The 27,225-nt window shown below is 33.5% G+C and overlaps 3 protein-coding genes across 4 annotated transcripts; 1 reads left to right on the top strand and 2 right to left on the bottom strand.

The window, feature by feature from the left end:
• Window positions 1-9: 9 nt before the first annotated feature.
• LOC128161640 (protein SHQ1 homolog) lies at window positions 10-12,693 on the bottom strand. Of its 2 annotated transcripts, none has more exons than XM_052824960.1 (15): window positions 12,653-12,693; window positions 12,343-12,425; window positions 11,647-11,714; window positions 11,456-11,520; window positions 10,990-11,118; window positions 10,307-10,473; window positions 9,049-9,161; window positions 8,392-8,480; window positions 3,038-3,091; window positions 2,819-2,919; window positions 2,456-2,509; window positions 1,739-1,862; window positions 1,423-1,543; window positions 763-802; window positions 10-329 (listed from the first exon to the last, which is right to left on the bottom strand). In XM_052824960.1, the coding sequence occupies exons 1-15, from the start codon at window positions 12,657-12,659 to the stop codon at window positions 60-62; spliced, it is 1,485 nt and encodes a 494-aa protein (XP_052680920.1). In that variant the 5' UTR covers window positions 12,660-12,693; the 3' UTR covers window positions 10-59. The 2 variants fall into 2 exon arrangements, with proteins under 2 accessions (XP_052680920.1, XP_052680921.1); XM_052824961.1 differs by having other exon boundaries at window positions 12,576-12,659.
• A 230-nt stretch (window positions 12,694-12,923) lies between these two features.
• LOC128161639 (calcium-independent phospholipase A2-gamma-like) lies at window positions 12,924-18,513 on the top strand. The gene is made up of 8 exons (XM_052824959.1): window positions 12,924-13,049; window positions 13,652-14,488; window positions 14,742-14,896; window positions 15,147-15,413; window positions 15,715-15,772; window positions 16,054-16,245; window positions 16,569-16,764; window positions 17,052-18,513. Exons 2-8 carry the CDS (start codon window positions 13,676-13,678, stop codon window positions 17,333-17,335), a joined length of 1,965 nt encoding a protein of 654 aa, XP_052680919.1. The 5' UTR covers window positions 12,924-13,049; window positions 13,652-13,675; the 3' UTR covers window positions 17,336-18,513.
• Window positions 18,514-19,237: 724 nt separating this feature from the next.
• LOC128161643 (aminomethyltransferase, mitochondrial-like) lies at window positions 19,238-27,050 on the bottom strand. The gene is made up of 7 exons (XM_052824963.1): window positions 26,861-27,050; window positions 24,370-24,747; window positions 24,044-24,122; window positions 23,461-23,606; window positions 21,324-21,510; window positions 20,779-20,895; window positions 19,238-20,189 (listed from the first exon to the last, which is right to left on the bottom strand). Exons 1-7 carry the CDS (start codon window positions 26,945-26,947, stop codon window positions 19,969-19,971), a joined length of 1,215 nt encoding a protein of 404 aa, XP_052680923.1. The 5' UTR covers window positions 26,948-27,050; the 3' UTR covers window positions 19,238-19,968.
• Window positions 27,051-27,225: the final 175 nt, after the last annotated feature.

The following is a 27,225-nucleotide window of genomic DNA, read 5'->3' as shown; positions in this document are numbered from 1 at the left end:
GAAACAGTAAAAAATCATCAATATCATTTTTATTGGCTCTGCTGTTACAAAGATCTAAATTATGGGATGTTTTCTTTTTTAGAATAAGATATTTTTTCACTCTGTACAGATTCTGCACAGTCATCACTAACATCATCCCTGTCTTCACTAGTGTCATTGTCACTGACTTCACTGTCATCATCACTGTCACTGCCAGCTTGATTTATACTTACAGCTTTCAGTGAATCAACTAATACTTCCTCTGTAATACTATCTCCTTTCTCTGTATCTGCTGGATTTGTCTCTATGGATTCCAGTTCAAATCCCACATCCTTTTTTGAAATTGTTCTCTGTAAAATTAATGTAAATATAATCATATTTGGTAAAATATTTATTGATATCCAAGGATTCATTCTACTGAGAATAAAATAAAAAATTGCCATCATATCAAATTATTTGAAATACCAATGTTGGGAAAATCAAACGCATTTTCATAGGTTAGCTGTTGGTTTTCTTACATAATAAATGTAATGCATCTGCTAACTACAGTATGTTGCTTCTTAAAAATCACTTGATAGCCTTACACTCACATGATACTGCCTTCAAAGTGTCTATTGACAAAATACTGACAGCACTACATGTGCATGGAATTTAAAACATTTTTTTATGCTGCTAGACATTACTTATACAATCATGTATCATAAAAATAGCCTTCATTTATAGCTTTGAAAAAGAAAATCTAATTAAATAATGATACTGTTATTTGATTTTATTGAACTATACCTTTTCCAATGCTGATGCCAAAGTCTTGAGTCTTTTATTACTGAAATATTAAATTTGAGAATTAAATATTACATAGTTACTTATCTTTCACTGAATTAGTCTTTTCTGTTTTATCTTTACTTTTTAAAGTGACTTCAATGTGTAAAGCCCTACATAGACAGTTGAAGAAAGAGAGAATGCTTTTCATATTACTTTTAATATAACCATAAAGCATATACTTTAAAAGCTAAGTATCTATTTCTATAAAGTGAATACAGTTCTGGAAAATGAAAGCATGATCATTTCATCAGAATAAGAGCATTGTTTTCAGAATTGAAATGGTGAACACTATCCTGTATCTATTCATTAATAAAGATAAATGCAGTCTGACAACCACACAAACATGGCAATTACCAGTGGTAATAAATCCAATACCACGAGTTAGATTAAATTTATTGGTCTTTGAAAGCAATGGACTTAACATCAATCCTGAACAAAAGTTATTTGAAAGTTAGGAGGAAGATTTAATAAAGTTGTAGATAAAGAGACTGAATGCCAGACAAACCAAGAACAACATGTTTCCAGCCATCATTGAGCAGTTCCATCCTAACAAAACTAATATATATCTATACTAGTAATTTGGCATTATAAATGAAGGTAAAAAATAATTACTGTACTAACCTTATTGTCTGTACCCACACACAGTAGTCTGTGATATAGAGGTCATTGAGGATGTACCTGGGGTAGGAGCTGCCAAGTATACTGTGTATGTCCAGCAGACATTTCAACACCTGCTGCTTACCTATTACAAGAAATGTTTGCAGTAAAGAGGAAAGAGCATTTGCCCCAAATTGCAATGTATTCTTATCATAGTTTTAGATTAATAGTGTCTATAAAGCCTCATGCAATTAATCTGTACAGAAAATAAGAACCAAACCAAACTAAGCTGACACAGCAATGCAACAAATTAATCCTATACACACTATAATGGACTTACCAGCAGCCAGTATGTTGTGTACATCCTGTAGTACGGTCTGGGAGAGGTCCCAGTGTCTGTACAGGGGATAACAGAGGCTTCTCCTGATACAGGACCTCACCACATCACTCACACTGCTGAACGTCTGTAATATAATAAACATAAATAGTGAGGTTACTATTCTATAGCACCTCTCCCATACTGCAGAATGTCTGTAATATAGTTAACAAAAACATTCAATGAGGTTACTATTCTATAGCACCTCCACCCACCCACCCACACACATCCACACTGCTGAATGTCGGATACACAAACAAGAAAGTTACTTGTTAAAATCTATTCTGTAGCATCACAAAACTTTCTAAACAAATGAATGTCTAAAACAAAAATAATGATTATGCCACTTGTAGTTATGGTATTCTATAATGCCTTTATGTCTAAAACATAAAATGGCGCAAATATGCAAATATCAGAATTACAAGTCTGTTTTCTATAGATCATCCCCCTCCCCCACACATACACTGCTTAACATCAGAAACACAAACAGTGATTTTATACTTATTTTTTATTGATGAATTCATGTCGCAGGGTTAACAGGTGTGTCACTCAATGTATCAGGTCTTAAAAGTTCAGTCGTTAGAGTACTGGCACTGTAAACCAGAGGTCCTGGGTTTGACTCCCACTTGAGACTTGACTTTTCACCACCTGTTACATACAGAAAGTATGGCAATGTCTTACCTCTAACCAGGATAGGGTGGCACTAAGTTTACAGATTGTCCAACCAGACTCCACCTACAGATAGAACAGAGACTAGTTTACATACATGTATAAATCACAACTGAAATACCCCGTCCAATAATTTTACAAATTTACTGGTACAGTATCAGTACCGTAAATTGTTGAGTACACAAATATAATACTTGACATTGTACCAACTTACATATTTAATTCATAATGTAGTATCATTAAGTACCACACTTTGATTTTTAATCAAGTATTATGGGTAAAGTGTAGATAGCAACTGTATTTTGACTTTTAAAACAATATAGTAAGAAAAATGCAAACTTTAAATACATGTAGCTAATTAAGGATAGTGCTCACATTTTCATCTCCTTCATTTATTCTCACATTGTAGGCGTATCCAAAGAGAATGTCAATCAATCCCAAATACAAAGTTGTTACCATGGCATCATCCAATAAATCTTTTATGGTTAAGGTGGTACATGTATCATATTAATATAGAACTCAAAAATAATAAAGTCACCACAAAATATGATTACTGAGACATGGATAGCATTTATATTAACATTCAAAAGATACATTCTTTCTTGGGCAGGTTCTTCATTTTTTGTTTTTCTTCTTCTGTAAATTCAACTGCAACAAACATACATTTCATGCAAATAAAATGTTGGTTTACAGTAATCCTTCAGACCTTGTAATGAGAGTCCTACCTGTAATTTCCTCGTTCTCTGACATATAACACCAGGTAGGATCAAACTTCATTTTTTGTTGTAATAAGAGTCCTACCTGTTATGTCCTTGTTCTCTGACATATAACACCAAGGAGGATCAAACTTCATTTTCTGTTGTATGAGAGTCCTACCTGTTATGTCCTTGACCTCTGACATATAACATCAGGGAGGATTAAACTTCATTATCTGTTGTATGAGAGTCCTACCTGTTATGTCCTTGTCCTCAGACATATAACACCAAGGAGAATTATACTTCATTATCTGTTGTATGAGAGTCCCACCTTTTATGTCCTTGTCGTCTGATATATAACATCAGGGAGGATCAAACTTCATTATCTGTTGTATGAGAGTCCTACCTGTTATGTCCTTGACCTCTGACATATAACACCAAGGAGAATCAAACTTCATTATCTGTTGTATGAGAGTCTTACATGTAATGTCCTTGTCCTCAGACATATAACACCAAGGAGGATCAAACTTCATTTTCTGTTGTATGAGAATCCTACCTGTTATGTCCTTGACCTCTGACATATAACACCAAGGAGAATCAAACTTCATTATCTGTTGTATGAGAGTCCTACGCAGGACAGATAAGGCAACACATCGTTTTGATATGCTAATGAAGGGATAATGAGTTATGACGTCATAATATACGCCCCACCTCTCTATTACCATATTTAGAAAATATACCAAAAACAGCAGTTTAAGCATAAAATATGACTGATTTAATACTTCCTAAGAAAATTATAACTACGAATCACTCATATATGTTTTTATAAGTTTACAACAATCAGAATATACGAAGAATTTCCATAACGCATCTGTCGTATGGGTGTGAATCTGCGTCCCAAAAGTGCTCGTCAGACGATGTAAACACGTGTAGCTGGTATTCCCGATTATGGCGATCTTTTGATTTTATCAGGTATGTAGAATAGATATAAAGTGTATTTGTAATGTACCAGATAGCTTAATAACTATTTTATTGTGATTTTATACTGTTGATGCATTTCTGATCGACTTAATGTGTTGTTTCGTTCTAAACACGAGGAGAGACTGCATTGTTTACATTTAGGCCTATACAATGTACATTGTACATGTAGCTTTATTGCCAGTCCGTTAAATTGTTGATCATTTTCACCAATCGACACGAATCAGTTCATAGTACTTGTACTGACAATATTTAGCTTTACACAGCTGTTGGGGTTTTTTTCCATTTGTAAGTAAACAATACAAAGACTGTGTGAAAACAGCTGATTTGATTTTCTGAAAATCAGTACAGTGCAGGCTAAAAGATGCTGATTTCATTTTCTGGAAATTGATGAACAGCTGATCAATAACAACTTTCTACTGTGTTCAAAATTCTTCCATGACAGTTCATTTATATTTTTTTTACACATTCATCCAGTTGATATAAGATGTTTATGCACATTAATTCTTAATTATTACAATAGTTAGTTTTTATTACTCAGTATATTACTATCATAACACTGTTTGAAATATTGTCACCTGGGTTCATACTTATGATGCTGTACTATTGGTAATAAAAAAACCCAAATAATAATAAACAAATGACTGCATGTCTCCATCTGATTTTTTCAACATTCATGGTTATACATGTATATGGTATTGTTTGTGTAGAATGTGTATGTGTATAACTTTCAAATAAAATTTGAAGTGATGGTCATTTTACCCATCCATGCAAAATATATGTAGACCTTTCACAAAAATGTTCAAATTAATGTTGACATGTCCTTATGTGCATGCAAATTAAATTGGATGACTTTCCATAATCATATTTTGTTATTTGCAGAGTAATTTGAAAAGTGTTACACTGATTTGAAAAAAAGGCTGGAAGAAAATGTAAGTAAATAACATACATGTTTAAGTTCAATAATTTATCATTGAAATAATGACCAATCTGATTATTCTATTAGACAATTCAATTAGAAAAAGCATTTTCATGTACGAATGGTTTTAAAATGATTGATATAAACCTATGTTATTTATAAATCTACAATTTTGAATATTGCTCATCAACAAATCAACAATACATGGTTTGATTTAATTCACACTGACTGCACCAGCATTATATAATATCAATCTTGTATAAATCAGTTGTGTGTGTGTGTGTATGTTTGTGTGAGAGAGAGAGAGAGAGAGAGAGAGAGAGAGTGTGTGTGCATTTTTAAGGTCAGGTCGGGTAAAATAAAGGGGTGTAATTAAACTAATATCATGCACATATCAGGGGTGAGGATGCGAATAAATTCAAATCGATCAAACCGAAAAACTGTATTTGAATTTGTGCAAAATTAAATGCACATCTAAACATAATGAAATTTTTATTAAGATATTAAATAAATTCCATTGACTATCAAATTGTAGAAAATCCTCCATTTCAAGTCCTTCAGCCATTTTGATAACAAAGTTAAACTTACTGAAATATATATAATTTTCATTTTAGCTGGTACCTGCTTTGTCTTGAGATTTACATAAATGATGTTCTTATTGGTGATAATTTACCCGCACCCTTATCCTGGTGTCATATATACAAGATGAAATGATGAAAAGAAAAACCTGAACTTTAAGAACCTGAAGACTGCATGTGTTTTTGAAGAGAGAAGAGGAGCAGAACTAAGAAGTCATACAATAAACATATTGACATCATAAAAAGAAATTGCAATTTTGAGTTTGCATGCATATGTCAGGTTTAGATGTTGTCACAGAAATTTTTTTCAGAAACTCCCTTTATCTTCTTGAATTAATAAAACAAATAAACCAAATATAATTGTTTTTATATTCATAATTTTGTTTGAGAAGTGGAAAGGGGATGGTATTTACTTAAGTTAATATATTAAAAAGCTATATGCTGCATATATTTAAAAGAATGTAAATGGGGGGGGGGGGGAGAGTCTCTCACATAGGAGAAGTCAGACTTATTTAAATTCAATATATTGATGTGAACCAAAAATGGCTTTTGATCGCCTTGTTGCAGGATTTACACACCCTCTTTCCTTTCTCGGTAATGAGAAATGATTGATTAGAATTTATTTTGTGAATGAATAGATATGTTAACCCACCCCCTCTCCTTAATATTAATCATTTTGCATGTGTTGAATAAAAATAAAAGTCAATTTTAATGAGTTTAATTACATGTGTGATACAAAGTGAATATATACTGTTGATTGCTTATGGGGGATATGGGAAAAGGCCTCATACATGGGCAGATCTACATGTATAGACCCCATGGCAAATTCTAATTTAATTCATCATGGTACCTGGCCCCTGGCAAACAGAATAAAATTACCCCTTTGAACCCCTCCCCAGAATAAAATTAACAGACCCAAGCAGTGCTATACAATATGCAGTCATTGGGCAAAGGGTGCACATGCATTCATCTGACATTAAATTATAAATAATGAAAAAATACTCCATATCTTATTTTTTAATATATATATATTATGAGAATAATTTAGTTATATTAATAATATTCAGGGGCTTCATTTATGTCTCTGTTGACATCTAATCCCTCAAATAATTGTGTACAATTAGCTCTTATATATTTTTCTCCAATTCCTAAAAAAATATTAAGAACTCAATAACTCTGCGAATTCGGTTAACCAAGAAAACTGATACACAACGGTTTTTTGTTTACATCCATGATACGACAGAGGAAATGCGGACGATTCATCGTAACCATCTTGTCTCTTTTAAAATAAATAAAACAGAAGCACTATGTTTAAATAACCATTTACATAATGTACTGTTGAAACATATCTTAAAATTAATTCGGATTATGTGATAAACTGACATCGCGCCTATATCAGAAGAGTTATCGCTCAAAGAGTTACCTCCCCTTTTGGGATCACTTGTGCGTTTGAAATGTGTATTGATTTGAGAGACCTTCTAGATTGAGAAATTAAATGCAAAAGTTCAAGTGCAAGACGGCTATAGATATTATTAAACTTGGTATCATTTTCTTCCCTTTAATGAGTTCTTTATAAAAACTGATGCTCATTTGTTGAGAGATGAAGGTTTACTTTGTAAATTTAATGAAAATATGCAAAAATGCACTATTTTAGGAACAAGTAGCCAGTTTTTAAAGAAATTTACATAACTAGTAAACTTTACAACTGAATGAGCATTGATTTCTATGATGTATGGATAATTTTGAATATATTGCCATATTACTTACTCTAAAATTTCTTTGCCTTGCCCTTGGACTTTTTGTCTCAATGTAGCATTGACGATTTTTATCTAAAAGACGTCCACGTGACCCTAAAAAGTCACGTGACCGTCAAATTTAGACATGGTCAAGTAAAGGAGACCCATAGCTTTACAATAACACCAAAAATAGTTTAGAACTATTCATTATGCATAAATGAATAGACAAAAGCAAAGCGACCTCCTTTTACTGCTGTTTAAAAGCAAAATGTTGCCTTAACTATCCTGCGTACCTGTTATGTCCTTGTCCTCAGACATATAACACCAAGGAGAATTATACTTCATTATCTATTGTATGAGAGTCCCACATTTTATGACTTGTCGTCTGATATATAACATCAGGGAGGATCAAACTTCATTATCTGTTGTATGAGAGTCCTACCTGTTATGTCCTTGACCTCTGACATATAACACCAAGGAGAATCAAACTTCATTATCTGTTGTATGAGAGTCTTACATGTAATGTCCTTGTCCTCAGACATATAACACCAAGGAGGATCAAACTTCATTTTCTGTTGTATGAGAATCCTACCTGTTATGTCCTTGACCTCTGACATATAACACCAAGGAGAATCAAACTTCATTATCTGTTGTATGAGAGTCCTACCTGTAATGTCCTTGTCCTCAGACATATAACACCAAGGAGGATCAAACTTCATTTTCTGTTGTATGAGAATCCTACCTGTTATGTCCTTGACCTCTGACATATAACACCAAGGAGAATCAAACTTCATTATCTGTTGTATGAGAGTCCTACCTTTTTTGTCCTTTTCCTCTGATATATAACATCAGGGAGGATCAAACTTCATTATCTGTTGTATGAGAGTCCTACCTGTTATGTCCTTGACCTATGACATATAACACCAAGGAGAATCAAACTTCATTATCTGTTGTATGAGAGTCTCACATGTAATGTCCTTGTCCTCAGACAAATAACACCAAGGAGGATCATACTTCATTATCTGTTGTATGAGAGTCCTACCTTTTATGTCCTTGTCCTCTGACATATAACACCAAGGAGGATCATACTTCATTATCTGTTGTATGGCATCATCATCATACAGATCAGCTCTGTAATCAAACACAAGAAATTACACTGCTTTATAATGAAGATTCCAGATATCAACAGGTAATACTGTGGCATCATCACTGTTAATGATGGTAGAATAAGTGTTAATTTCATGAATACCTCTTACTTTTAAATTTACATTTCCAAAGAAACTACATAAAGGTGTTAATTAATTTTATTTTCATTACTTGGATGATTAAACAATGTACCTTAAAAAAATGTGACTCTAAGGCCTATGAACTCATGTTTTGGGGTGGGCTCTTTTTTTTTTTTTTAACAAACCATTCACAATGAACCCAACAAGAAAAAAAAAACACAGCTAAACCAAATTAATGACATCAAAAATCAATAAATACACAATTGATTTGAAGGGGAATATATCGTTAATTCAAAATAAAACTAAAGATTACAACTGTAGGTCACAAAGTAGACAAAATCTAAAGATTACAACAGTAGGTCACAAGGGAGACAAAACACAATAAACAGCAAAGGAGACATAAGTTTTGTCCAATATTTAATCAAAAATCTTAGAGTTTGGTGTTGGTGATAATTTCCTTAAGATTTTCTTACATGTAATGGTCTGGATCAAACTTTTCAGTTTCTGCCTGTTCCCTCATCGTCCGTCTGTCTGCTGGTGGACAGTGTTCAGGGTTCGGTAAATCCACTATCTCATAGACCTCATCCTATATAACACCACATGTATCAGATGATAGGACTGATATAAAACTGTCTCAGAAATAATGCACTTCATTTAGTGTACAGGGTAGTTCATTAGTGTATGAATTGCAAACTTTAATTGTTTCAGTGCTGAGATACATGTAGTTTACTTCTTCACTTTTGATTCAACAGACTTAAGATTTAACGAGGCCGGGTCTAATTTGTTCTGCCCTAGAATTGAATGAAATTTTTTACATGAATTTCTACTGATATTATTAATATTTTAAGATTAAATAATAAGACATTTACCACACCGTTTGTTTAAAGGGTCATCTCAAAGTTTGTTAATTTTTAACATAGGACCCTATGGGATTTTGCTTGAAATGTATCAATTTTGCACATTTTTTACATTTTTTTAAACTTCTGCCCTAGGGATTTCGTTTTCTGATCTACATATTAATGTTATTGCTAAAAGGCATCAAAAGGTCAAATAAAAAAAACTTTTTACCTTCTGGTTTGTTCCAGGGGTCTTATCAAAGTTGTTTTTTGTATGCCCAATTTCCAACTTTGTCAGATAATGGCTATTTTTTATTTGACAAAGATGGAAATGGTGATCTTTATAGTATTATCAAAACATTCAGATATAGTTAAGTAATAAATAAATATATAACATCACATATTAAGGGCCATTAATATAAAATACATGACATGGTTACTGTTTCGAAATATATGAATTAATCTATATTTAGGCGGGTTAAGAAAGCGTGACAGAGGGCTAGGCTTTCTGAACCCTCTTCACGTTTTCGACCCGAGCCCAAATATAGCTTATACTTCGAGATATTTATGTTTATTCCACAATATAATATCAATTTTACGCATCAAATGAGCTATTTTCAACAATTTTCACGGAATATCTGCAGTTGAAACTATCACGCCATGGCGTCAACAATGCAAAAAGATGATGTCACGACACAAATGAAACGCTGCGCGAAAGTGTGCGTACTCGTTCTGTACTCGGCCTCGTTAAAACAGTTTCAAATACTTGCTTTATTTTGTAGGTAAATTGAAACACAACAATACAACATGTGTGTTGTTATGTATAGTAAAATATAATTAATAAGCAAATTGATTTAAAATTACCCTCACATTAATTTACATAAGAATTGCAGACCTGTAATCTTTTGAATATTCCCGACTTCTGATTGGCAAACCCATATGTCTGGCCGTCCAATAGTAATTCTTTCTCCTTATATGGTTGTTGTTCCACATGCCAATCAAACTCTTCCTCCTGCTTTTCTTCTTCTAAATGAGCCTCCTCCTCTACTTTCTCATCTTCATCTGATTAAAAAGCAATACCAGAATAAGAATATTCATTATATCAAAATATGGGTCTGAACTTATTTTTCACATTATAGCTGAGGTAGTACTGTATTAGATGCTAATTTTGTGCCTAATTCTACAAGTATCAATATTGTAGATTCCTAATTCAACGCGAGGAATTAATATCCAAGTAAAATCGCAAGAAGCACCCTTAGCGGAATTTAAAATCTCATCATTATTTTGTCAGAGTTTAGAACAAAAAGAAATTAATAGGTAAAGAGTTCTGCGTTCACAATTCTATTTTCTTGTGATTTGATATAAAGAAGCGGGATCGCAGTACTCGTGTAATATAAGGAATTCACAGTATTTTAAACTTGTAACAGTCATACTTTTTGTATATAACTATTAATGATTATAAAGAATACAAAATATTCCATCTTGGAACAACTAAAGGATGAATCTTGTATAATCATGGTTGCTGTAATTGCATTTAACAGTAATCTAACTAATTTTGATAAATAATTTAACTTATACCCTTCTTAATGACTTCAATCACTGGTTTCTTCAGTTTCTGAGACTTTGGAGTCAGAAGAGAAGTCAGCATGTCCAGTCCTTCAAACATTTCTCCTGGGCTTTCTTTAGGTACCACAATGGTAAATATACCTGTATGTGAGGTGTAAGTTGAGTAATGCCTGATTTATTAAGAATCAGTCAACAAAAATTGATCCCGTGTTTCTAAAATATTGATTCTTCAGAAGACCTTGCTACTACCTTTTATAAACACAAATGTGTAAATAAAACTGAACATGTAATAAAATCTTATACAAAATTTAAAGACTTAACTGTACATGTAAAAATAAATAACTCAACAGATATCTAAATTGGTTAACACTAAACTCAAATTTCTCATACATTTTATAAAATTTAATACATGTAATAACATTGTTATTTACCAGAGGGACAAGGATTAAACAATATGCACCACTGATACTTTGCATACCTTTACTAGAGTCATAGTTGGCTTTTTCATGCCCATTTTCCACAATATTACCAGGAAGACACAGCCTAAAATGGAATTGAGGAGTCTAATATGTTCATAAAGTTCATCAGTATTTCAAATTGCCTTTTTTTCTGCTATATTGTCATTGTTTTAATAGTATGATTTTTTAAATTATATGATTTAAGCCATACCTTAAAAAATATGGCTTTGAATGAAACCTGAATTCATCATCTTCTATAAAGATTTCTGTGTCAGTTACCTGAAAATATACGTAAAAACACATGAATGAATTTGAAAAATATTGTGCTGTGAATGTATTGTAAATTGTCGTAAACTTCTAGGTTAGATCAAATGTATGATAAACATCTCATATACATTTATGTATCATATATTTTTTCTAACATTCATAATTGAATGGTCAAATCATTAATAATCATGAATACAATCTTAATGATAATGCTACAGCTTGTGCTATTATAACAATGATAACTGCAATTTCACAAGTATATTACTTTTTTGAGCCATTAAAAGATCTCACAGATGTGAACATTACAGTAAAACTACCCTATCCATAATTTGTTATAACTGTATAACAAATTTGTAAAACTAACCTTAACAAATTATTGTATATACATGTGTTTTTCCATATGAAACCATTTGTGTTTATTTTAAGCATTGAATAAAAATACAATTTTACAAAACTTTAAAGATTCGGATTGAAATTTGAAAAAATATGTGTAAATATAAATTCATTTCAACATTTATGCTCACCTTTAGCTTTTTAAAACCAGAGACAGCATGTCTCTGTTAAAACTTACAATTCATTAAAAAGACAGAGACAGTGTCTCTGTAAATCCATTTTGCAGATTACAGAGTAATACACTTACCCGTGCATGTGGCGCAATAATGATGATTGTGAGATTATTTTCATCCTGCTTTAATTGAAAATCTGGAGTTAACATTTTTTTTCCTAAAATACAAATTGAAAATTACACTCTTTTCAGCTGAAAAGACAAGATTTCTACTTTCAGATGATTTGGCAGGCTAATTAATTGGATTTTTATCTTGAAATGAATTATTTCATAACATATTCAAAATATGTTAGACAACATAGGCTTACAAAATGACTTTTAAACCATCAAAACAGTCATCAATCCTGCCATGTGTATTTACATTCTGTGTTTAAAGATTACTTACTTTTCATGCTCTATTTACAACTAAAAAAGCGTATTAGAGACTATGATTAAGATTACAACCTGATTAGTTATTGGTTTAAAATGTAGGTGGGGCAATGTTTACTAACTTTAATATATGAATATTTCAATCCGATAAAGCTTGATGCACAGCTTATAAGAAATGATGAAATCTTAAAAATTACATGTTTTGTAAGTGAATGCATCAAAATTAATTCGAATAACTTACAGTCATTCAAAACAAGATAATCGGCATATTTCATATCAACCAATCAAAAACCGCCTTTTAACGTGTCGGGGTGTCACACCATCAAGAACGTGACGCATTTCTTACCAGTTGACGTTTGTAAACAAATACCGAAACCTACCATTATTTTGTGGAACTTTGATCCAGACAACAGGTAACAAACCATATTCACTTTAATTTTTAAATTGATATCGGGACTGAAGTATTGGCCAAAACCCGACAGAAGTGAATATGAACCGATAAATCTGATTTGATCTGTTTATCAGTTTATCTTCAGCTATTCCTGAAATTTTCATTTCCAGATTATTAATTAATTACACATCACTTATTGGTATGACTTGTTGAAAATGTAGTGTGTATAAAAATGAATTAGTTTATCAGTTACTAAATGTATAGGCTATGGCTTTATACCAATCAGCCAGTGACGTGATTATTAGTATTAAAAATATTCATAATTATTGGACCATTTCGTAACATTGATATGCTAAGATGTAAATACACATGTACTTTGTAGATGTATAGAATTGACAAACTCTTCGCCATCAAGAGACGTGTGTTGTTATGTTTAGTATTGGACTTGTTCTGAACATAATATTTATCTGACCTACTAACCCAGATCTCCTTTGTGACCTCAGTCTGAACACACAGGTCTACATTCAGGACAGTTGCATAATACTCAAATTCAACCTAAGGTGCAAGAAAAAAAATTATTATAAAAATTAAATTTAATGTCATTTCTATGTTTTATCATTTCAGAAGATTAAACAGCTTTAGATAGGAATGTCTGCACTGCGGGCATCTTGTGCAAGTCAGCGGATACTGGAGAGCACTGTCGGGGGTCCACTAAGTTATAAGTATCTCCACCAGAGCATAGAAACAAGTCAACTAGGACAGCGTAAGACTGGGAATCCTAAAACTGTGAAGAAATTCCACTTTTCTCCAACACAGAACAAAAAAGCTGATTTATTAGATCGAAGAATACCCAGTAATTTAAAGGACAAATTAAAAGATGCTTATGATGGTGTATCTGAAGCAGTTATCAGAACCCCAGATTTTGTGAAAGGTTATGTCCAGTATGTTTCAGTTTCGTCTTTATCAATCGAAGAAAAGTTTCATAAGAAAACCGAGGCAAAAAAATCAAAAGATATTGACATTGGAATAGAGGACGAGGCCAGTGCTATTTCAAAAGACTTTCCCACCCAGATAGCAGAAAGCTCAGTCTTGTCATTTTATAACCCAACTGCAGAGCCTGAACCAAGGTACAGACCAATACCTTTGTCCAAGTCAGAAAATGCACAGAACCAAAATGAAAATGCTACGGTTGAGAAAAGTCAAGTGCAGGATCGAGGGTTGTGGCATTTGCTGGACAGATTTTGGGCCACTAGTGCTAAGGAACCTACACCAACAGTAGAAGTAAAGAAGAAAATGATTATCAGAAAAGATTACGTGTCACGCTCTGCAATTTCCAAAAAGACACTGGAGCATGTGAATTTAATAAGTCGTGCCGAATCCCCAGACTCTAAACTCAGGCGACTGGAGGACTTTTGTCACCACTTAATGTTATATCCAGATGAAAGACAAACTGCTATGAAGGTAACATATTGTACTTTATATTGATGGTTATTAAACTCCTTGGAATTTACAGTTTTTTTAAATCATGATATTAAAAGATTCCCCCTTTTTCGCATATCCAAAATTTAGCTACATAAGCTCTTTGCAATTTGACTCTATTTGAAACAGAAATAATATAATATGAATTTCAACTTTAATGCAATGACTGTTTATGGTTTGTCTGTTTAACAAACAACTTTCCCATGTTTCAATAATTTTCCATTGTTATTTTTAGCATGGTCTGTTATCAGTACTACTGAAAATGCAGCTAAACACATCCAGTGAATTAACTCAGAGTGAGATTTCCCAGGCCCTGTCACTGATTGGCTACGTCCAGCCTCCCAGGGGTCGCGGGGTCAATATACTTACCATTGATGGAGGCGGAACAAAGTAAGACTTATGTAGCAGTTATTCTTAATTCATCTGCTGTCTTCAGAGCAACATTGCTCTAGGTGAACCTGGTAAAAACTTCAAGTAGAATTTGAATTATTATATAATATAAGCTCGATCTCTAAATTACCTTAATATTAAGTATTAGTCTTCTAGCAAATCTTATAATTGAATCCTACTTATGTTATTACATGATTTTGAGTCATGTTCTGTGGAAATCAAAATTTATTTCATTTAATGAATTTTTCAGGGGATTGGTAGCCTTACAGACCCTCAGGGAAATAGAACGCCATTGCGGCAAACCGATCTACAAGCTGTTTGATTACGTGTGTGGGGTTAGCACAGGTTCACTCATTCTGGCAATTTTGTTCCTGTTTCGGCGAAGTATTACAGAGTGTGAGGAACTGTACATAGAGTGTAGTCGGCAGATGTTTACCCAGAACAGAACACGGGGGTATAGTCAGCTGGTGCTGGATCATTCCTTCTATGACGTGGAATTGTTTGAACGAATTCTCAGGTAAAGAAGGAAGCAATTATGTATTAGATCCATTTAAACAATAAATGTGTTATTTCTTTATTTAATTTCCTTATTTTTTTTATCAAGTTCAGAAAGTGACTATAAGCTGTAACATGTAATATACCACAAAGAAAATTTGTTTTGGGATTGAATTTTTTTTATTTACTGCCCACTCATGGATCCAATACAGAACACACATTCTATAAATACATGTTCTATATAGCATCTGTTAAGCTCCAAAAAGGCAGAAATAGATGTACACGTTCTTTAGAAAATGAATTTTGTTTTGTTTCTGATGCAGGGAGAAAATGGGAGACAAATTCCTCTCTGATTTCTCAGAAGACTCTCTTTGTCCAAAGGTAAGATAAAATAGACCAGTTTTTGTTGAAATGCCTAAAATTTATCAATCAAGTCTATGGTCACGTTCCTCTACAGTGCAATTCTATAAAGCTAAAAAATTTGTAGCACTTGGCAATAAGTTTAAGATGGAACTTTTCCCTTTTAACTTTCTTTAAAAGATAAATTAATTTTGAAAAGACAGTACAGTTACTTGATACCTAGAATGTATATTCATATGAGCATTTTTTACCAAATCTAACTCTTCTTTTTATTGTACTGATTAAAGTTTCAATCCTTACAGTATTCCGCTTTATCTACCTTATCCAACATCAGTCAGCTACAGAGCTACATGTTCCGGACCTACAACCTGCCCCCCGGGGTCTACTCCATGTACCCGGGCAGCTGTAAACACAGGGTGTGGGAGTGTATCCGGGCTTCCTCAGCAGCCCCGGGCTTCTACAAACCTTTCGTTCTGGATGAGTACATTCATCAGGTAAAAAGATTTATCAGATTATAATGTTCTGTTCTTGCTGTGTCAGATAGCCTGTCTTGTTTTAAATTGTTTAATATGTATAATCATTATTATAACGTTAGATCAAACATCAAGTTTCATAACAATGTCCATGCATTCCAGAAATGTAATTAGCGGGTTAATGATTTTAAAACCACACCAAGTTATGAGTATTTCCATTTGTATTTCTTAGATAATATTATGATAATATCGAGAAGTTAAAACAGATATTTACTATTAGGAAATTTATAGTTATCTCTTGAAACATTCTGAAATGTTCTATTCCTTACATTGCATATTTACAGGATGGAGGTATCATGCACAACAACCCAGCCTGTGTCGCCATTCACGAGTGTAAACTTCTGTGGCCCGACGAACCCATTCAGAGTGTTATCTCCCTTGGAAATGGTCGCTATGAGCCAAATATTGAACTTATGTCTAGTCTACCCTCAGCGAAGAAACAGATTGACAATATCATAGATAGTGCTACAAATACTGAAAGTAAGCCATTGTTTCTTGTATAGAAGAGGCATTGAAAAAGTGTGCTCCATGTGAAGATATTAAAAATTTTGCCTTTGTATTTTGATAGAAGTGAAATATGTAAACAATATTTAAGTACCGGTATGTAGAAATATCTGAGAGCTCTGGCTTAAGGGGGCATCAACAAAAATTTAGCTCATATTGCGTGTACATGTAGTTCTCTAAACAATTAAATATCCTTTAGTCAATTCTTGTTCTCTCGGCTTTGCTGTGATGTAGTGGTACATGTATATGTATTTTTTTTTTAGATGTGCACATGACTCTGCAGGATCTTCTGCCCCCAGCGACATATTACAGATTTAATCCCTACATGTCCGACAACATCATGCTGAACGAGATTAAGCCGGAGAAAATTAAACAGATGCAAAAAGATGCCAGGATGTATATCCGCAAGAATGAGCACAAGCTTGTCGCAGCTTGCAACCAGCTCATGTTGCCAAGGAAACAGACCCAGAGACTTGCCGACTGGAGCAGACGACAGAAGTTAATGAGGTCGAATAAAAAGGCAGGAATTTTTGGAGGGAAAAAATAATAGTTTAAGAATCCCATATTTTTAATAATGTGATATCAAATTTTTGTCTGGACTTTCAATGACCTTATATTTTGTGTTGTCTTGATATGTAAGCAATTGCTTCAAGTATTATTGTATTTTGTGAAAGTATGACATAATTTATTAATTAAATAAGGATTTTGCATTACATGTTTTATGTGAAATAAACATTTAATGGTAAATGGATATTTACACATGTAACACTTGTAAACTGCAATTAGATATGTAGAGAAATGAAAGAATTTTTTTTGTAATAATGTTGTGTACTAGTCAAGTGCATATACCGGTATATAATTTGTTTATATTTTAATTCTTACCTTTAAATGTAATTGGAGAAATACTGATTTTGCCTCCTTCAACAAAACTGTTTTCATCACAATTAACCTTGGTGCGATTTGTTCCTCTCTTTATTTAATGACCAGGATTGATTTTATAGTACATTTTACCTTAGTTTCTTTTATAGTACTTTCTCTGTTGAATACTCTTGTCTTTCATGAAATATATTTTAAAACATGCGTCTGGTGTTCCATGCTTTGTCACACATGTTTGGTCTTGCCAATCATTCCGATTGTATTCATCATGGTTGAAGAACATTACCGAACGTCATTCCATGCAAAGAATACTTCCATGGTGTATATTGCTCTTCCCTGAACACTTTTTCTGTATAATACATATTCTGACTTAATGTCCATTCTGTATTCAATTTGTTTTTTTCATGTTTTTCTCGGTGCAAACAGAAATTCATAATAGGTGTATTGGTGCCACACTATTCATCATTGTGTTAATAATTTCATGACTTTCTTATGTCATCTTGATACGCATGCTGCTATTTTTTCCCTATACAATACTTTGCCTCGTTTAAGAAATTAGTGAGAGATATGATTTTAGAACATATCATAGATTTTTAGGAGGTTGAGCTGGTTAGTGCTAGGATCATGTCAAATCCTCATATGTGTTATTTATTGCTATATGGCATTATGATTTTTTATATGACTGATTTTAATGTAATAGATTCATGTAATGTACATGAGTGTATAATTAATTTCTTACATGCAGTACTTGTGAGTATGTGTCTGTTATGTGCCATTAAGGAAATCATTTACTGTGTAAATGGACACTTGTTGATTCTTTGAAAGGAATTAAAACATTATAAACAATCATTTGGTTTTGTTTTTTAATGTGATAAAATAAAGTTTTCGGATTCATAAACCATTTTGTCAACAAAGTACTTGCACAAGAGACTTATATTGGAGGAAACAAAGTTACTGCGGTACATGTACATGTGTATACAAAACAATCACAATATTCTTGTAGACTAGTTGGCCACATGCACATTTTCCTAATTTGTCCACATTTTTCAAAAACTTTATCTCTGGATAAGACTGCTCAATTGATTCACTTTAAGCACTAAGCACCAAATAAGAAGAATCCCTCTGTGCATGCATCTAGACTAGTGCACATCATCTTGTACACTGCCATAATGATGAAACATATTTTTTTGGCATTACATGTACCGGTATTTCCTCTTTTTTTTTTAATCAAATTTTAAAGTTTAAAATATTTTATTTGTGTCCACACGTATTGATTTAACATATTTGTCCATTGCAAATCTATTAAATCCCTGCAGACAGAAATGTACACGTATTCAAATTTGATGCAACAGTTTTTGTGGGGGGGTTATCATATGATAACATCACACATGTACATGTGATCAAAAGAAAAATTGAAACTATTCTACACAATACTAGTATATGACACCTTATACTCATGGTACCCCCTTTTGCACCATGCTGAATTTTTCTGTGGGGTGTAATTTTTGCTACATTTTGCTTGATAAGCATCATCTAAACCAGAAACAATTCCATTGCAAAAAAAACAAAAAACGAGTTTTATATCATTTAATTTCATGATATTTAAATAGCTATCTTTTCCGAAGTTGCAAAAAATTCAATGTTATATAGTACCTATTTGGAATCAAAACATGAATATCAACACATGCAGAAAAAATAGTTATCTTAATAAATGAAGTAGTTTTAGGCTGGTGCTGTATTTCAGATCTACTTACATGCAGATCAAAATAACTATTTGAATATTAATGTATAAAAAAGCACTTTATGCATGTTGACAAAAAGTAAACTTTAGTTAATTTCATTCATTTTGATATAATGCCCTGACATACGTAAGTAAGAGTAAAATGTAAAATTTTCCTCTCCATAGTAAAGTGTATACATGTAATATTACAAGCACTACTTCAAAACAAATGTACATGGGTATAAAAACTCCATACAAAATATTTGATAATAATTGAAGATCAAGGTTAAACGGAGATTCACACAATTCATCAACTTATACATTTTTTGCATACACATTATATACCTTTTCAGGATCTCTTCACACATGAGAGATTAAAAAAACTTTTAAAAATTCCTAGAATATCACACAGCTACAACCATGTAGCTTAAACTTTTATGTATCAAACACTACAATATTCTTTCTGTATAGCTTAACATCAAATGCACCACCATGAAAAAAAACTATCTCCTTCCACAATAAATTCATTCTCAATTCTTATAAAAAGGCAAAACAAACCTAATTGGATACATAGCACACACAGTTTATTTTGGAGAAAAGTAGTTTGATGGCACAAAGGGCATTTTGGATACGACAGCATCGATCATTTTCTTCCTGACTTCAAACTTCACTTTGGTTCCGTTTTTGGTGAAAGCCGTTTTCACGTAACCCATGGAGACATTTTCTTTCAAAGATGGAGAGGGACAACCACTTGTTAACTCACCAATCAAACTAGAGCCTGACTCATCATAAATTTTGGTGTGTCCTATAAAAAGGAGAATGAATTCTTGTTAAAGCAATATTGTTACGTACTGTAGATTCCTAAATCAATCCGAATTAAACCTAAGGAATTAATATCCACATTAAATTTTAAGAAGCAGCCCTAGCAGATTTTAAAATCTTGCTTTTATTTTTCACACAGTTTTAAACTAACAATAGGAAATTATAAAGAAAAAAGTTGCTGCTTGCGATTTTTTAGTCTCGTGATTTGATACAAAATAGTGGAATCGCGGAATTAAGTATCGGTACTCGTGTAAAATAAGGAATTTTATATAGTATTGTATAATCAGGAACCCCATTTGTATTAATATGTACATGTAAGTTAGTGTCATTTTTTGGTTATCTTTATCATTTATCTAAAGTTATACATTCATGTAATTCTTGATGTTGATCTATAGTTGAAGATCAAATTCACTATACATATGGTTAACTTTAAAATCTACATGAAGAAAGTGGTTAATATCAAATCAATGTTGCATTCTATTTCAAGTGAAAGACATGTCAGGTTTTTTTATATTTTAAACAACAAACCAAAAGATAAAGCAAATGTAGATGGCAGCATTAATTTAGCCTACCTCTTGCAGGGGCACCTGAGGATATGAAACCAACTCGTCGCCTCTGAGGTTTTTCTTTAATTTGTTTCAAAATTACTGATGCTCCCGGAAAATTGGCTTCTTCTCGTCTTCTTTTTCCTACAAAACAATCAGTGACTAAATTTATTGTCAGTCCCCTATTTGAACTGGTTCATGAAGGTGCATTTATTCTGATATTTTAAACATTAAATTACAATTTGAAAATCAACTTTTAATTTCAAGCAAAAAATGTGTAAGACGTTTGATTGTAACTCTTCGTCATGGAGATTTTAATCACAAACCACTATATGTAAATTCATGTATTAATTCACCACAGGTGATACTTTGGTGTCATGAACATCATTATCTTGAATACAATGTTCATTTAGAAGTAAAGTGACAATTCAAACTACCGGTATTTCTTTTTTTATACATTTTGTAGTACTGTAATATTTAACAATTTGAAAATGTTACATAAATATCTGGATTAGGAGCATCAATGAAATTTGTAAAAACAAACACCCTATCCTGTAATTAAAAAATCTCACCTATAGTCCATGTGAGCGACCCTTCGACTGGAGTTGTGGTTTCATCGATGTCACTGCCGTATAGACAAAGTCCTGCCTCTAGGCGCAGTGTGTCCCTGGCCCCCAGGCCGATCAGCATGACCTTGGCTTTAGATGACCCAGTGAGAGCCTGGGCCAAATCCACAGCCCTGTCTGGTCTCACAGAGATCTGAATAGATAAAGGGTTGAATTTGACCATTCAAAATTGTATTGAAAATATCTCACTTAGGATGAATAATATTTTTAATTAATAGAGATTCTGTTCTGATCAACTTGCTCAGACACAAATGACCACATCTTCCCACGTCAAGGGTTTCTGATTCGCACCGCTTCTCACACTTTGTGAAAAGCGGTGCGGATCAGAAACCCTTGACTTGGGAAGATAAAATGACCAAAACAGAAAACTTTCATGTTAATAAAAGTTATCTCCCTTTGTCAGAGTCGCTATGATTTTTTCAAAATTATCATTAGTAATCATTGTCTCTAGCCACGATCCAGAGGCCGTATAGCACTCTCCTTCTAAAGCTGCTTGTCATAAAGTATCGTGATATTCATGCGTCTTCTGTTACATCAATTTTTAATTTGTTTTAATTCTACAGGCAGTGCAGTGTTACTGCATAAGCAGTAAACTGCAATTGGATGATAAAGGACCACATCAAAGGTCATTTCCAGACTGTGCTTTACTTTCATTGGTCAATATTAGCGTCTCATCAATTGTAAAAAATTTAGGTGTCATTTTTGATTCGTTACTGAACATGGATCACCAGGTTCGAAACATCACAAAATCATGTTACCACCAACTACAGAAAATTGGTCGAATTCGACCCTTATATCAGAAAGCGCTAGTAAAACCCTTGTATGCTCACTTGTGACCTCTCGTTTTTACTACGGCAATGCCTTACTACACGGTGTATGTACCAGTTCCTTGTCAAGACTTCACAGCCGCTAGGATTATAACAGGTACTAGGAAATATGACCACATAACACCAGTGCTGGTCAAGTTACACTGGCTTCCAATCAAGCAGCGAATTCAATACAAGCTGATCCTACAGTTTTTCAAAGCCTTACACGGAACATCGCCATTTTATATACAAGAACTGGTCCAGGTCTACAAGCCAAATAGGTCTCTGCGCTCAGAGAGCTCTATGCACCTTGTTCAGTCGCGTGCGCGGACTAGGTCGTATGGTGACAGGCGGTTCGACGTGGCCAGTTCTACATTGTGGAACAACCTTCCCCAAAATCTTAGATTAGAGGGAAATTTTATTCATTTTAAAAAATTATTGAAAACCTATCTTTTCAGATAGGCTTATCCAGACTATTCTTAAGTATTTACGCATTTTAAACTTTATTTTATTGAGTACAGAGACAGCACAGCATTGATTTTAACATGTAAACAAAATTTAGTGTTATTATATGTATTTTTATTTTTTTTTTAAATTTGGTGTATTTAGGTATATTATTTATGTTCTTAGCTTTTTATGCCAATAGCTTTTTATATGTACAGCGCTATAGAGTAATTTATCATAAATTATATATGGCGCTTTATAAATTTTGTATAATAATGAAATAATATAATAATAATATTTAAATGAACTACTAGATATTCTTGTCTCAAGCAACCACAGCCAGATGGGAGAGAATCAAACATATTGGCCATAGTTTGTGATGATGCATTTGGAACTTTAATACCTGTAAGAAATTTAAACCTTCAATGGATGGAAGTTTTGTCCTGAAATTTTCTAGTAAATAACATTGAACAGATGATCACAGTTTGCATCATACATTATCATTTACTCTGATATCGTCGATTGAGAATTTGTGACTGTTGTCACTAAACTACTTCTTTATATCCCTTGTTAACGATGCTGTAATATACTGTGATTTCATCAATATTCGTTGAATGCTAATTTTCGTGGATTTCGTTGTTAAGTTGATCCCCGAAATTAAATGTTCATTGAAGTGCAATATCTATTAAGATTTTGTATTGGTAGGGTCATTGGCCTCGAATTTACATATCCTTGAAACTGTGATTTTCTCTTTATCCACGAAAATTGATACCCTTGAATATTAATGAAACCACAGAATATCTGAGTCTGACCGACTCTAACTCATCTATTACCTCCACTCCATCCTCTCCTGTATACCCACATCTTGTTACTCGGCATTCTGGGATACCAAACACTGTAGCCATCTTGTTGGTCATAAATGGAAGCTTGTTAAGATCAAAGTCTACTCCCTCCTGCAGTACACTAGACATGGATGGTCCTAAACGCAACAAAGATTATTCAAGTTTCCCCATCTCTATCAATTTACACTGATTTCACCTTTTGTCAATCAGGGGTGAGACTGAATTTCATCATTTTTAAAAATAATGATTTCATTTTAGGACATAGATTAGAATATAAACCTCAGACTGTAAATAAATATGACTGTATTTCATTATTTCTCATCAAATTGATAAGTCTGGGCACACTAAATCATCTCATTTGTTTTACGGGGCACACTAATTTATTTTGGTTTCAACTGTGGGTCAAGAAGTTTCTCTACACTGGGACCATGGCATGATAGTGTACTATGGAGTAAATGGGTTGGAAGAATTACCAGTAACTTTGAAATGGAAACATGACAAAATATGATGGAAATCAGTCTCACCTCTGACTGTTTATGTATTAGGGTTTTTTAATTAATGCTTTCAAGTGTACCTTGTAAGGCCAAAAGTCCATTGCTAATAATTTCTACATTGACATCCATTCCTTTTTTCCTGCATTGTTCTGCTTGTGTCTGTGGGGATATACAATAATAATTAATGGGTAGTTTGTTTTAAACAGTTACATCTTAATCAAATACAATCCATTTTCTAATAATGGTTCCTACAAAGGCTAAATGCATACTGTCATCTCATTCATGAATATGGTACATGTAATACAAATTTTCAACAAAAATCAATTTTCAACAATTGATTTCATAAACACATAAAATCAGCCTCAACTACATCAGTCCAACAAAGCACTTGTTCACATTTCCTGACCTGCATGTTGTTATAGTCCTTGTCAGCACAGCCAGCATTGGAGACCACGTACAGATACCCTTCCTCCGTCTTGGACACAATGAGGTCGTCCAGAATCCCTCCCCGTTCATTGGTGAACACTGACAGGGTGCCCTGATTGTCCCTCAGCCCTCCCACATCCCCCACAATCATGCTCTCAATGAAGGCCACTCCATCCCTCCCCGTGACCCTTGTCTGCAGCATGTGGGAGACATCAAACAGACCGGCCGCCGACCGCACGTGAAGGTGAGACTCTGATATACCCTCTGTATACTGGACAGGCATACTCCAGCCAGCAAATGGAACCATCTTGCCACCATTTTTGACATGGTAGTCATACAAACAGGTTTTTTTCAAAGTCTGTTAATGGAAAAATAATTAAAAATTAAAGTTATACCTCATATTAATAGAGCATGATTATTGGTATTATCACAAAGGATTAATTTTATGTTATATGAATATCATTTAAAAAAGATCTGATGAAGCAAATCAATTTGTTGACGTCATAATTTCATGTAGATGCAGGTCTGTAGCTCCCGGTCTGAAAAATTCGGATGAACGACCTGGGAGATACAGGGCCACCCATTGAAAAATTGTATATTTATTGTGCAGAAAAACGTGCGCTAGTTTTGGACTGATTAACCTATTTATAGGCAACCTTATATATATGCAAATTCTGTGAAAACAATTAGTACCATTAAATTCTTCATGCAATTTACTACTGATATCGCCTCTTTATTTGCCTCAGACTTTCTCCGAAACACGCTACCGACCTCGGAAATGTTGAATATACATCGAGATCGAGAGTTGCCATTTTTACATGTAAACAAAGTGCACCAAATGAATTTACGGGACTGGTGATGGTGTTTAAAAGACTATCCAAGGCAAGTGAAGACACGATATCAGTAGTAAATTGCATGAAGAATTTAATGGTACTAATTGTTTTCACAGAATTTGCATATATATAAGGTAAATTAGTCGAAAACTAGCACACGTTTTTCTGCGCAATTTTTTCAATGGGTGGCCCTGTAGCTCCCAGGTCGTCCATTCGAATTTTTTCAGACCGGGAGCTACAGACCTGCAGCTAAATTTTATGACTTCATAATCTATATCTAGCAGCATTATCAATTCATATCCTAGTTCTAGATCCACTTGTCTCTATGTAAGAGAAGATCTACACAATACACAAAACGGTGTAGAGTACTGGCGTGCGACCAGTTCTCGCCTAGTACCATTTCTCGCCAGTACATCGGACGTCATTTTTCGTACATAATTTTATGTGTTGATAAAATGACGTCACAATGTTCTGGCGAGAAATGGTACTCGGCGAGAACTGGTCGCACGCCAGTAGAGATTTCTGCATTTCTGCAACCATTTTTCATCCAAATACTGGTCAGCATAAAATTTGCATCGGTACAACACATCATGTATCCTTAATAAAACGACCGAGATGCTTTCCATTGCTTTAAACTTCAATGTTATTCACATTCGACAGTCAGACCTCTTTGCATGCTGGTGGCCAGATAGTTCTGCCTCTATTTGTAGAGAATCAGTGATTTAATAATTGTCATTATTTCTTCCATCCATCTCAGGGGATTCCATTGTGGAAATGAGGCAACTGCCTCAGTAGACTTTTCACCACAATCCCCTTCCAATAACTAATTGTACTTTGCGAAAATACTGAATTTGTTTTTAAAACTAAAACCATTCTACATTTAACATGTTTAAACAAACCTATTAAATGATGTACTTTCATATCAATATTTTCTGGAACAAAATTCATGAGATCTGGCTCTAATTCCAATATGTAGTATCACATGCATGCTAAAATCTTCATTAATGTAACTGGTAAAATTACAAAATTTCTGATCAGGAATGACAGGAAAACTAAAACTCGCAAATTAATTTTCTGTTGAGGGGCTTTGCCCCCCCTGAACCCCCCCACCAAGGATCTGCCCTGGACCTTTTGGGGCCAAAGGCGGCCCCCAGAATCCCATCGCAAGGGGAAGGAATCTGAGGTGTGAGGTGTGCATTCTTATCTTCAAGACCAAAGATGATTCAAAGGGATGTGTTGGGGGGGGGGGGGGGGGGGGGCAGTCAGACCAGTTTGATTGCCAGTGTACCAGAACTCAATTTTTAGAGCACCTTAAAAATGATTCAGGTAGCAGATTCAGGGGGCCTGAGCCTGGTCTTTTATTATTTCTCATATCCCGTTACACATGTAAAAATTCATTAAACAGCAGGTGTATGCAGCTGTATGTTCGCAAGAATAAAAATTGCATTCATTAAAGATCGAAAACTTCGGTAATTGTGCATTGCATGATTTACAACAATTTACTGCTCTGATGCACAGCAGCAATAATTTAACCAAACAGAGAGCACAGTACAGTGTATTTGGCTTTTTGAAACTTTATCTGACACAATTTTAAGTAAACCAGTTAAATCTGGAATGCATCGAAAACTTTATATTTACCTCGTTTTGCGAATAATTTCTACATTGGCATGCAAACCCTTTTATGACATTTGTCACATTCTTAGGTAAAAGTTTCCTTGACAACATTGTTATGTCGTTTTTCTTTTAAATTGGCACTACAATCGCAACGATGTTACCGTTACGATCATACGATGTGAGAAACTTGCAGATGATATACCGGAACCTCGAGCCCGATGTGTATTTTTTTGTATAATAAATTATTCTAACAAGATCTTATGGATTGTTATAATAATAACAATTATAAGGTTAACACAAATATGAATAATCATTATTTTATTTGCTCTTGATGAATATGACGTCAAAATTTCTGGTAAAACGTTAATCTCTTAGCAAAATTATTGACC

This window comes from Crassostrea angulata, chromosome 8 (genome assembly GCF_025612915.1).
Source record: "Crassostrea angulata isolate pt1a10 chromosome 8, ASM2561291v2, whole genome shotgun sequence".
Taxonomy (NCBI): Eukaryota; Metazoa; Mollusca; class Bivalvia; order Ostreida; family Ostreidae; genus Magallana; species Magallana angulata.
This window is presented reverse-complemented; position numbering and strand designations above follow the sequence as displayed.

Excerpts from the sequence above, each read along its gene's own strand:
- LOC128161640 (XM_052824960.1), bottom strand. Across the intron at positions 8,481-9,048 it reads TTTGATCCAGACCATTACAT|AGCTGATCTGTATGATGATG; the intron begins GTAAGAAAATCT and ends GTTTGATTACAG. Across the intron at positions 330-762 it reads TGGCATCAGCATTGGAAAAG|AGAACAATTTCAAAAAAGGA; the intron begins GTATAGTTCAAT and ends TTAATTTTACAG.
- LOC128161639 (XM_052824959.1), top strand. The coding sequence starts at position 13,676 with ATGTCTGCACTGCGGGCATCTTGTGCAAGTCAGCGGATACTGGAGAGC. Across the intron at positions 14,897-15,146 it reads ATTGATGGAGGCGGAACAAA|GGGATTGGTAGCCTTACAGA; the intron begins GTAAGACTTATG and ends TGAATTTTTCAG. Across the intron at positions 16,246-16,568 it reads TGGATGAGTACATTCATCAG|GATGGAGGTATCATGCACAA; the intron begins GTAAAAAGATTT and ends GCATATTTACAG.
- LOC128161643 (XM_052824963.1), bottom strand. The coding sequence starts at position 26,947 with ATGTTGTCAAGGAAACTTTTACCTAAGAATGTGACAAATGTCATAAAA. Across the intron at positions 20,896-21,323 it reads GTCGCTCACATGGACTATAG|GAAAAAGAAGACGAGAAGAA; the intron begins GTGAGATTTTTT and ends ATTGTTTTGTAG. Across the intron at positions 20,190-20,778 it reads CTCAGGTGCCCCTGCAAGAG|GACACACCAAAATTTATGAT; the intron begins GTAGGCTAAATT and ends TCCTTTTTATAG.